The following is a 13,024-nucleotide window of genomic DNA, read 5'->3' on the forward strand; positions in this document are numbered from 1 at the left end:
GCTCAGTTGAGTCCTCTCCACAAAGGACCGGGCAGATATCAGCCTCTACAGCCCTCTACTTCCTTACCATCCCCCTTTTTGTCTCATGAACCTTATTAAAGGTGTTTTTATAATAGTCATCAAGCAAGAGCTGTGTAGATGCCTACTCATACCATTCATTTATGAAGTCCAAAGCATCAATACCCATCTGCTGCAGCTAGGAAAGCGACAGATTCACAGCAGAGATTACAGCTACCTGTTTGAGAGAAATAATTAGAATTTGTTACCAAGTAACTGCACATTCAGAAACATTCTCCATCCATCAGAGTAGCAAAAAGGCTTTCTACAAAACTTTGGGATACCAGCTGATTCCATGGCTATCGTTCAACTATATTTTAAGATATGAGAACCATTACCTGACTTCTGTAAATTAAGAAAAAAAATATAGAGAGATATTTGAAGTTATGGCATCTTAGAATGAACTGGAGTTTAAACAACCTACCTCATAAGGCTCTGAAGAAGAAAAATCTTTGTACCATGCTACTGAAAACAGAACTCCGTAGCAACTTTAGTCTGTAGTCTTGTGACTAAAACATTCAGCTGGGATGAGTTACCCACCCAGGTCTGGAGAAAAACTGAGTAAAAACAGTATAATATGTTTATCGTAAAGAATAAACATGACAGCATATAGATTATAAATAAATATTTGGGGCTGCATTAACTTGACATAGGGGGGTTTTTTGCATTGCAATTTAGACATTGTACATTTGCTTTAATAGACTAATCATCACTAATTTTGGTTTGCATCAGACCAAAGATGATACCCTGCTCCCCATTAAAAAGTACATGACCATTCTGGAAAATATTAAAGTGCTTTATAAAGCTATTTAAATTTTCTTCAGAAGAGATCTCTCAGAGTCTATTTGCCATCTTCTTCCTTCAAGGTCAAACCTACAATCTAGGATTGTCATAAATTTCAGACAATTCCAAAACATCAGTTTCGCTGGGAAGGAGAGATTCAGTCAGGCTTTGCTTTCATAAATAAATGCTTTTAAAAAGAAAGTGAGTCTTTCTTTTGGAGGAAAGCTTTTCTCTAATGGCTTTCCATAAAAACGCAAGCTGTTAACCTTTTAAAGTTTGCTATTAGCAGCTCAGCAGAGTATTGATCATACCAATGATGCTCTAAATATGGCATCTCATGCCGATGATAACTGTAAGGGGGGGGGCAGATTATGTCTGTTGCGGACTTTTTAAAGATGTTTGGAGATAGATACAACTCTGAGACAAATGAAGGTAAACCTGCTACAAAGCTTTTTTTTTTTTTTTTTTTTTTTTTTTAAATAAGATACTAACTGCAGCTGCAATGTCACAACGGTGACTTTAACCATCCCGCAGGCAGCACTGCAACAGTTCCTCCTGACATTGAAAAATGGGGCTTACACCACCAAGCCGAACATTAGAGAACTCATTCAGCAGCAGGCAGCACAACGCTTGTCCCGCTGAACACCCAGAAGGCCTCTCCGCAGGTCTAAACCCCACCGCAACGTCTCTCCTCTTCTTTCAGACAGGAGGGACTCTCTTTCCGCTAAGGAGCTGTTACTCCTCACCCTCTGTACCCCGTCACATTCTGAATTCAGACACCCACTCTTGTTCCATCCTCCCTTCAATACCTGCACTGCTAAAAAATGTCAGCAAAGGCTTTTCACACTGAAGACATCTTAGCTAACACCTACCAGCCCATAAAGCCTCCCCACACTGTAAATTAGTACAAAATGTAGATCTCTAACCAGCACAGCGCCCTCCCGGCCTCCTAATTTTTTGAGGCTGCTTCTAGTTCCCCTTCCCATCCCCACGTCTCCTGCCACCACCAGTGCAAGACACGCACAGCCCTTCGCACAGCCCTTCACGACGCAGCCGCCTCCCGCTTATCAAGGTTTCGATCTGATCACGTCCTACCCAGCCTTGCTAAAGCAAGCATCAGCTCCATCTTCCAGCTCGCGCTTGTGACAGGGGCAACTATTCCAAGCGAAAAGGGACTGCGGGAGAACACAAAACGCAAAACTACTACCTGCTGGCTTTAAGTGCTCCCAGCAGGACACTTCTGTAGTGCTACCAAATAGCCAGTGGATAGGGAATAATAATAATACTAAAGCAACTGCTAATACAAAACAACATCATTGTGCTTTGGCTCCCTCTACTAAATTACACTGTCCCATCCTTTTCTACCTTGGAAACTTTTGCTTCCAATTTTGTGCAGTTACTTAATAGTATAAATTACACACACAAAACCTCAAGCTATTACACTTTAAGAGCTGTATTTTCTTCCTTATTGGATTTTACAATTGTTTTACAGTGTTGTAGATCATTTTCAAGGACATTCAATTGCGACTAATTTAATTATACACATACCTAACGTGCATGCATGTGCACTAAAGTACCATAAACATTATTTACTTTAAGAATTAGCAGGATGTCTTTCAGAGACCCTCCCTGCCCAAGACCTAAGAAGACATGACAGTGAACACCTAAATTAGTAATTACACTCACAGAAAGATGCGGGTCCCTTCAAGACAGCTTGCGTGGGTCACGAAAGCCGTCCTTTTGTGCTCCTCAGCAGAGCACAGAGATTATCGCTACTGCAGTGACTCCCCGGAGCAGTTCCGGTTCACTAGGTGCAGCGAAGTTCAGGAAAGAACCAAAGCACAGTATTATTTTAGCAACAAAAGCAGAATTATGATGTGTTCAAACAAGCAAAGTTATAAAAAAAACACCCAGTGCATCCTCTAGAAAGGACGCATGCACACTATCCAGAGGCATCAAAGGCAGGATTACTTATGACATTTAACCATTTTCCGACTAAGAATTTTACAAGTAAAATCACTGGTTTGCAACCACAGTCTGGCATTTCAAACTTATCTCCTTAGCAGCATAATATAACTACGAGGCCGAAGCAGAAATCTTCAGATAGGAAGCAGTGCACAGACCCTGTAACACGCACGCTCCCCTGCAGTATATTGCTGATGATATCAAGTGTGCTCAGGCTTTACTCTCAATTTCCTTGTCACATTTCAGACATGTTTTTGTGGTTTAATGAACTGAAACTAGACTAAGCTTCACTCTGTGCTGTGAGAACAGTGAAGGCTCCCGGTGCCATTGCAAGAGAGATCTTCTGGCTGCAGAATACTACCTGGTCATCCGTTTCCTTCGTTTTAACAACCACGACTTCAGCAATTCACTGGTTAGACCCCCATTTTGCAAACTCATTTCTATTATACCACAATTTAAGCTAAAAAATCTACCACGGAAGTCATGAACTACTGCTCTATCTCAAAGAAATTGATAGAGCAGTAAAGACAGACATCGAATCAGCTCCACTTCCACCCTCCTTTGCTGCGATGAAGCGGATGACCAGCACAAGAGCTACTGAAGGGCCTGGGATAACTCATTTTAGAAATCTCAGATTGCATTTCAGGAAGCAATATATTTTACTTAAACATCAGTTAAGGCCTAAAAATGACCAATGGCTGAACACTGCTGCATAGAATATGCTATAGGGAGCCAACAGCGATAACCTGATTTCTTCAACAGGATAAAGAGATCAGCTTACCCACAAACACTGTCCTCTATACAAGCAATCAGGCAGCTGTTAGAATACCCAATGAATCATATTTCTTAAATCTTCTTGTATGGGCAGGTTCAGCTAACCACGCTACAGGTTTTAAGGTTGAATTTTAATAAACAGGCTCAAGTGTCTGGGCCAGACTCTACCTAAACTGATAATGCAATCGATATAATCAACCCAGACACCTCGAAGGAAGCGTGTCCTCCTCCACCAACCATTTCACATTTGCTTAGCTGTTTAAAAAAGAGACTCATTCTGTGGAACCGCAGCAACCATAAAGCGTTGAAATTCAAGATCTACAAAATCTTTCAGAAACCCACCAGACGAGGTTAATAAAATAATTATAGCAAGCTGGCATAAGCAAAACAATTATTTTTTTTTTAAACAAACTTAAGGCCTAAGCCATGCTTATGCTAAAAGCGAGCACTGGAGCAGCCCTAGACAAGTCTGGTCACCTGCTGATGACTTGCCGATGGATTTACCGTGGTTTAGCTGCTGGAAAAGACTCAGCAACGCGTTATTTCCCCAAACGAGCAGTTGCCACAAGACCAGCATACAGGCGTGACGTGCAGAGGTGTCCAAAGCAGGCTGTATCATGAGCCGGTATATGGCCATAGTACAAGAATTGATTTTTGACTTGCTTTTTGCACTGGATTATGACTTAAAATCAACAATCTGACTACAGATTGATTTTCCTCAGTGGACATCTGGTTCAGACAGCAATCGGTGGCTGTCCACCAACTTTTAAGCCATCACTGATAACACCCAGAATAAAACTTTATCAATCAGAAAAACAAAACAAACCATAAGGTCACCGTATGCTTTGCAGATGAACAGAGAATGAATAAGGTTAAAAATTGGCCATGAGTGGTCACTGCGCACCTGCCAATTGATGGATGCTGAAAGACTACAGGGTGACTCTGGCTCTCTCCTAGTGTACAAAAGTAACTTAAAATCTTCTAAAAAGCCTAGAAATTTGCATCTCTACATGGAACACTTTTGCAATCTTCACATTACAGTCTGTCCCGTCACCTCATGTCCTCCCTTTGCCGGCTTCCCCAAAACGTGCCACACCTAGAAGGAACCTGCAATGTCTTGGCGGATGGTCCTGTCCTTCTTGTAAGGTGCCGTGAGCATAGGAAGGGCCACTCTGAAGTTTGAGACAACAGTCACGTTGTAAATAATTAAAAAGAAAAAAAGTGATTTTTATCTATGTATTCTTTTTATCTGCACAAGCAAATCTAGGCTTGCACAAGCAAGACCATACGGCTGGCCCAAACAAATGCATACAGCTTATCATTCATGCTGAGCAAACACTTCCACTGCAATTTTAGGTTAAAAAAGGCAGGCTGGAAAAAGTTTCCAAGGTCATCATATTTTGCCTACAAGCGTGTGTGTGGGGGAAGCACCGTGGAATAAAACCACTATAAAGTACCGAGAAAAAGGCTTGAATCTTCTTGCTTGCATGGTCCAGAATAATATATGAGCAGTGCAGGGCAGCAGCAGGCAAGATGAACTTACAAAAGGAACATTATGAAATTATAGCCCTTGTAGCTAAGATTCGGCTAAAAAAAAGTTTTAACTGATTTTTATTACAAAGAACACTGTTCTTCTTGCTCTTACAGATGGACATTCGATATTTAAAAATGCTCAAAAGCTTTTTTCTCATGAGGTGTTCCAGCACGGTAGGGCTTTTGACCAGAAAGGAGGATGGAAAAGAGTAAGAAATTTATGTGACAAAAGCTGTAATCCTGGCACGCTTGCATAGCAGCACTAAACTGTCCAAGCTGCATTAGCAGATTTTCAAAACCATATTTCTCAAAACACTTCACTGCCTGCAAGACTGTAAATATAAACCCTTATTTATCTGAACCTATAGACAACTCTCAGTAACACACAAACAAGCGCTTTGATTTGCATCTGGTTGCAATCCTGACTCAAGGAGCCTTTAAAACATATGCACGCATGAATATTAACGATTAGGATCACAACCAGCAAAGAAAGTGAATGTCAGAAGAAAACAATTATTCAGCATATTTTTAAAAAGGCACTTCTCTTTAGATGCCGTTCAATCTACAAAAAGGCAATCCCCGTTGAGACCAAAGAAATCCCAGCTGCACTTTTTCCAGGTAGTTCTCCGACATCCGCTCCTGCTAGGAGTCAGGCCTGTTACTCGGGGATAAGCTCTGCCGACACCGGGCTGCGCAGAACAGCCTCGAGGATGTTACGTGGCCCCGTACACCACGCTGGCCAGACCCGACCGCCAAGGAGGTACGAGTGCAGCATTCAAAGACAGCACATTTTGTAACACACCCACCTCTCTGTCAAAGAGAGAAAGAAAAATAACTCCTGGCAAGAGCACTGAAACCCAAACTGGGCATTTAAGAGTGTACAATGAAAGCAACGTGGATAATGCTTACCATGGGAATAACTCCACAAGAGTGTTTTAAGCGTTCCCAGGAAAATGCACATTCAGGAAAAACATCTTGTTCACTTAAAGAACAACGAAACGTTGGTATCTGCAATGCTCCTGCGCTTGGGGGTGTTTCACAACAGCAGCCAGCCCGGGTCCCTGCGTCTCCTCACGGCTATAAGGGAACTGCCACGCGCAGCCCCCGGGGCAGGGCCACCCCTCCCCGGCCGGGGTCCGCGGGGCCAGCGCGCCGCTCAGGCCAGCCCGGCCTGGCCCCCTTCATCGCACCCCCAGCAGGAAACTAGAAGCAGCAGCCGAAACTTTGTGGTGAGCCGCTGTAAAGCAGCATTTTCTTCCGTCGCCTTTCCCCCAGAGCCAGACGGGAGCTGCTGCTCCCGGCGCCCCAGCTTCGCCGCGGGAGCGGAGGCAGGCGGTGCACCCCGGCCCCGGGCACCGGCCAGAGCGGGGAACCCTCGCTCCTGAGCATCCACCTCCTCTTGCACTTCAGAGGTCACTGGCTACACGTTGCATCTCCCTCCTCTTCCGTTTTTTCACACTTTGAAAAAGAAACTAGAGAAGCTGTAGAAAATTGAGCCTTCTTTCCCACAAGCAAAGGAGCTGAGCAATGGGGGGGGGGGGGGGGGTACAAATGTGACCACGAGGTAGCTCTCTTTAGAGTCACCCCTGCAGAGCTTTATTTCAAACACACCATTTACCAGCTACCAGCCCGGAGACATAAGCAGCTTTTTGGACAAACTTCAGTGGAAGAAACTGCCCTCAACCTAAAACAAAAGGACTATCAGTATTGCAGTGCAGGAGGACTCACTCCTTTTACCCCTTAGAGAGAATAAACCACGCACAACGTAGGATTTTCAAAGTTATCTCCCCTTAGGGGAAGAGAAAAAGTCTTTCTTCCAGAAGGCAGCGTCCCGTGTATTCAGCGCTGACTGGCCTCCTGACAAGCCGGTATACAAAACAGACAAGTATGTGCCTTTCTCAAAAAGAGGACAAAAAGGAAATACAAAAATCCCTCTTGAGATGAAATTCATCTTGCGATTAAAGCTTTAATAAAATATTAAATCAAGCCACTAAAAAGACACAGACTTGCAGACCCAGCCCCAAGCTTGGAAATGCTAAAGCAAATAAAAAGATAATTTGGAGCATGAATGCAAAGCACTGGAAAATTGTAAAAGAAACGTAATTCTGGATGGCATCCCTATGGGAGGATGATCAATGAACGTTAGGAGAAAAAAAGGAAAAGAATTTCAGATGTTGCTAAAAAAAAGAAACAGTGTCTGAAATACTTCAGGTGGAGTGAAAACTTTCTAGCCTGCTTATAAATAGGAATAAAAAAACGAGGAAAAAGGCTGGAAAAGAGTTGCCTCACAGCGGAATCCCCCTTCATAAAGTTCACATGCTCTTGTGCTCGGACTCAGCACGGAAAATCTGCACCGCTCCCAATCTTCCGGAGCACAGAACCTCTCACCAGAGGAGCGGCTCAGTTTCTGACCACATGCTTGCAGAGAGAAACAGGCTACGTGGATGAATGACTAACTTCTTGAACAGCATCACTTGCATATTAAAAAACAAAACAAAAAAACAAAAAACCCACAGCTTTTTCTCTACCAAACTGCCAATATTTACACTTGCATTGGAGTGACCAAACCTTTACAGCAGAACTAACATACATTATTATAACTGGCATTCAAACCATTTTATTTTGGCAAGATGAACCTGGTAAAGAACTTAATTTCCTTTCAAAAAGTAGAAAACTTACGTTAACACCCAGGATACACCAGAGAGCAAGGCAGCAGGGACCCAAATACAAATACAGATACTAGAAGAGAGCATCTGCTGACTGATAAAGGATAATGATTTGGAAGGATTTTAAGACACATTATTCTGTAACAGTCAGATAACCGCCTATACACATAAAAGCTACATCTTTTATTTTGCAGATATCTATATCCATTAAGAAATTAATAGCAGCTCCCTGTCCTTGATCTCGTGTTCAAGCCATTAGGTGTTGCCATCTGTCTCATTAACAATATGCATTGAAATATTCAGAGTATAAATTCATAAAAGCTTTTAAGTACTGAGCGGTCTCTTCGTAATGCTGAGTTCCTGCATGAACTAAATTATACATGCCAGGTGTTAATACTTTTCTGCTAAAATAATCTCAACAACCAACACTCATCCATCAATGGATTACCACCAAAGGTATCTAGTGGGAAGAGGTTTTCAAGATAGTTTAGTGGATCTTGAGGCAAATCAGAGCTCAATTTTGCCTTAACACCTTTTAGTCTGACTGGAGATACTGCAGCCTACATTTAGTTAGTCAGGTCTTTGAAGTATGCCATATATGATATAATCGTCACAGATATTGGAAGGTATTACGCACATCCATTCCACTAAGTTAGCTATGTTCTTCAGAGAAACAGCTTTCATTATGGGAGAAATATCCTCAATAGCCACACTTAACGTTAGTTTTTAACTACAAGCTCAATTGTGATTCCCCTTTCCTCTAACTATGCCAAAATTGACCTCCAGGTTTATTATTTACACACAACCACCTCGGGCAGACTACAGCATTAAAGGTTGGTGTCACAACAAAGAAAATCGATCACTTGGCCACGTATCACATAATGCTATATTCTACAGTTATGAAGCAGCTTTACTGCAAAACTAATAAATATATCAAACAGTTTACAGACTTTAAGCCTTAGCTTTTATTTTATGATTTAATAAAATGGGGATAATACTCCACAGGGGCACAAAAAGTTTTGCGACTGAAAGGCCAAAAAAGGAAGCCAGATGTTAGTGCTGAGGCGAGAGCTTAGAAGTTCCTATTCTCTTCTCTATTCTGTAGAGTGAGTCAGAAGGTTTTTAAGAAGGTTCACTTTTATTTTTAAACTATGTATTTTAAGGAATACATAGGTAGCTAACAGAACCTGGGACGACTACACCACAATAGTCTAGTTCTGATGCTGCACATTCGGCGGCAGTTTCAGAGTATGCACAGAGTTCCCGGAGGGAGGGGAGGACAAGCTCGAGCTCTCTGACTCGTCTTTGCAACCCTCCCCTGAAAGCAGAGGCAACCCCGTCACGCGCGAGCACTTCCTGCCTGCCAGGGCAATGGCAGAGTGCTCGGTGACAGGGACCTTGAGCACAGCAAGAGCTGGAGAAGAAAAGGGCAAAGCATCCCCATAGCCCAGCTGCTCCACACCCGGGCAGCGGCAGCCCAGACAACACAGTGTGCACGGCCCTAGTGAGACGGGATAGCCAAGACAGAGGTGGCTGCAGAAGCAAAAAGCTTCCTGCCACCTTTACCACGGGCCTCAGAAGCAGTCCCAGAAATGAGGGCCTGGCTCAGTCACCCCATGGATCCGACCCAGCTTCAGGGCCAGCAGCTCAGCTACGCTGACATACGTTACACATGTGAGCTATTTTGGTAGTTTAGCAAGCCCCTCAGTAATCAATACCAGAGTAACCTATAGCTGGCTAAATATTCTGCAATCCAGACATACGTTATTCCTTAGCAAATGGAAGGCTTAAACCATTGTCAGTTCTTCATAGGAAGCCTTATGCATAAGAAAATGACAGCACTTTACTGCTACAAAAGTAATTTAAAAGGTAATTATGAGTGCTATAACACAAAAGCTAGGATGCTGCTGTGGAAAACTTAGGAAAAAATTCAAGCTACACATGCCCACTGTCTACTTCCATTTTTACAAATATATTGGGTTCAGGCAGAAGAGGGAAACTGGCTTTCTTGGATGCTCTTGCTGCTACTTCTATTGTATGCTTCCCGCTTTGCTACATGCTTACAAGGACCAACAATACCATAAGAGTGCCTTGTTTTTTACGTAAAGTCAGTATGTTTGAGAAGTCTGCTTGCAGTCCTCCAGCTGGAGGGTTGACTGTGTATAATGTCTTTAAGGATAGATACCTAAGAAAATAGCACTTCCTGGAAGAAACCTCTTTTCCTGAGCCGTTCTTTTTGTAGCTGGTGGGTTATAAATCCCAGATAACAGAAGAATGCATTATCTCTGCACACAGAGCCCATGTTTTCTATAACTGATCTCTGACTAGTTCAGAGATGAACCAACTTTTCTAATGGAAGCAGAACAAAGGTGAAAGAATGAGTGACAAAGGACAAATGTTAGTGGATCCTAAAATTTGACTAGTTTTAATCATACTTCTTGGTCTATTAAAGAAGAGGAAAGTTTGAAGAGTGCCACCTGAGTATGTAAGACAGAGCTAGTTATTCTGTGTTTAAAGGTTAACTTGTCTCCAAAGAAATCCATTTGCAAAGACCATATTCTACCCATCTTTTTTCCCCACAGAGATATCGAGACATCACCAACAGTGATGCACACCACTCTATAAAGACCTCAAGCTGGATGCTGCACAAAAACCATCTACCAGATGCACAATTTGCACGAGTAGTTCTATATGTCACAAGCTCTCAAGAACAGTCACTCAGTCTTATGACCACAAAGCTCAATTTAGTAGAGCTGCTGAAGAATTGTTAACACCTCAAAAAGCAAGAGACTGATTGCTTATGGATTCAAGTTTCCTATGACACTAAACAGCTTTTCAATGGTGGCATAAAATTGTTTGCGGAATCAAAGCACACTAAATTTGCACCCATTTATGACCTAGTGATGGGATTTTTGAGTGCACTGCATATCGCTACAGTTTACCCTGCTGCCTTTGATAGGTGCTCTTTTACTGACTTTACAATGTGTTGTTCTCATCATTCCTCCCCAGGTCAGGAAGAAAGCTAACTCATCACTGGTTCTATTGTTTACACCCTCCAGTTTCAACCCACTTCAACTTCAGCTAATGAAATCATCTTCCTCAAGTCCATGTTTTAACAGGGAACTTTAATTACATTTTATTGCTCCCATTATGCCTCATAGGATCTCACCATCAGACTCGACTCTTCCAACTGTTTCCTGGAAGGAGAGTGCATCAGTAGAAGAACATGCCCATTTGTAAAATTCAAGAAAGTGAAAAAATAAGGAAAATCTCACACATTAGCCCTGTGAAGCATTACAGCAGTAAGTGCTGGAGTACAGCCCAGTGACTGTTGCTCAACATTCATATCCCCTAATTGGCTTTCAGGTGAACCAAAAATTTGATGTTCAAAAGAAAAAAAAGCTGTAATTCATCAGGCCAAATGTGCAAGTCTATTTGCAGGCAAGGGAAGAATTAATAATTCCTTCTGACACTTGCAATGGTTAGTATATGCCTCGAAGCACAAGAATTGATTATTTCTTTCTACATGCATAATTACAGTTTGCTACACACAACAGGTCTATCAAATTCTTAGAATTCAGCCATAATATGTATTCAGCTTCTTGAACTGGAACACTAATAAGATTTTCTTTTCCCCCTAGCTTTTGCTGAAGCTAAATTTAGAAAAAACGACAACATTTGGCAGACAGATCAGGAGTCCATTCTGCGTAGGCAGGTATGACCCTCCAACCAATCAAGCAACGTGTGCAGAGCTACGTTTGCGAGTAGCAGCCTGCTATTCACATTTTTCAAGGATGCTGTATCCTATCCCAGCAGATACGGTACAGACTACCAAAGCATTTCAAAGGGACTAACGAAGCTCAAGTTAGATGGGTTATAAAGAATAAGGTTTCAGTAAACTAGCACTAGTGCAAGAGTACCAGAAACATCAAGTAATGCGCTGACATCATTTTTTGTCTTCTTAGCAAAAAAGTTCATGACTACAAGTCAGGACCCCAGTTTCCTGAAGAGGAGGATTGCAAGGCCTAATCTCTCATTGTCTAAGATAGTTTAAGATGGAAAGCGGGTGAAAACTAGATTAACAACTACTGCCTTCACCCAGTGGCACTCTCAACAGCAAGATACCACTGCTATGATAGCAGATGGTTTTCCATGAGCAGATCCAATGCTGCTGAACATACCCCTCTACTTACCAACGAGCTGCAAGTACGCTGCGTTAGAGTCCCACCGCCAACTCAACAAACCTTGTACTAGGGAGGGAGTCCACACGCAGTTCCCCTCCAGGTAGGGCGAGGAAAGAAAAACTTACTTGTTACTTAGCATACCAGTGCGTGCACTCAGTGCTGTGATACTGAGTGACATCGCAATACTCTGCAGACAGATTTCCACCTACCAGCCCTGCAAGCCTGATTGTGAATGCACCCAATGGATCAAAGATGCCTTTTCTTGCTTGTCGCCAAGAATGGAGATCGCACAAATCAAATCTCTTAGTTCTATAACTCCCAAGAGTACTGCAAACAGATAAGGTTACCACTGCTCAAAGACGACGGGAGCCTAGCACCGACAGGAGCGTTAAATAACGCTCTGTACCGAAAACAATCCGGGCCACTCGCACAGCTTCTCCAAGGCTAAACTGAAAAAGAACAGTGCAAATTTATGGCTGTCATTAAGGGAACCCACGATTTCGCACTCCCACTCGCACCAGCACGCTCCCGAGAGCCCCTGCCTTCCCGGCCTCCTCGCCGCCCTGTCGCTTTGGCAAGGCTGCCCCGGCCCTGCCCGCAGTCCCGGGCGCAGGCCCCGCGGGCGGCCGGGCCGGGCCGGGGCAGGCCCCGCTGGGCCGCCTCGGCGGGCGCCCCGCCGGCGGCGGCCCCGCTCGCACTCACCATGGCTGCGGGCGGCTCCCGCGGAGCGGCTCTAGGCAGGGCGCCGCGCTGCGCTCATGTCACGGCCGGCGGCGGGCCCTCCCCGCCCATGCGCCGGCCAGCCCCCGCCGGCCGCAGCCCCCGGGCCCCGCGCGGAGCGGAGCGGCCCGGCGCCCAGCCCCCGGGCCGGGCCTGCGCCGGCCGGCGGGGACGGGGAGCCCCGGGACGGGCGGGCGGAAGAGGAGGGGGCGGGCGGGCGGCGCGGCGGCTCTCGGCACGGCCGGTGGCTACGCCAGGCGCATCCCGCCTCGCACCGGGAGGTCGGCTCTGCCCCGCCCCCAGCCGCCCCGCCCTCTCGCCGGAAGCGGACGCCGCGCCCCG

At 44.4% G+C, this 13,024-nt stretch overlaps 1 protein-coding gene across 4 annotated transcripts in view; it reads right to left on the minus strand.

The window, feature by feature from the left end:
* XPO6 (exportin 6) overlaps positions 1–13,024 on the minus strand; it is a 61,006-nt gene extending 47,982 nt beyond the window's left edge. For 3 of the 4 annotated variants that reach the window (XM_064520501.1, XM_064520499.1, XM_064520498.1), the window contains exon 1: positions 12,665–13,024. In XM_064520501.1, coding sequence (XP_064376571.1) covers positions 12,665–12,667 — 3 coding nt within the window. In that variant the 5' untranslated portion in view covers positions 12,668–13,024. The remainder of the gene's footprint in view (positions 1–12,664) is intronic. The other variant, XM_064520500.1, reaches the window with a different exon arrangement.

Source organism: Dromaius novaehollandiae, chromosome 14 (genome assembly GCF_036370855.1).
Source record: "Dromaius novaehollandiae isolate bDroNov1 chromosome 14, bDroNov1.hap1, whole genome shotgun sequence".
NCBI classification, from domain to species: domain Eukaryota; kingdom Metazoa; phylum Chordata; class Aves; order Casuariiformes; family Dromaiidae; genus Dromaius; species Dromaius novaehollandiae.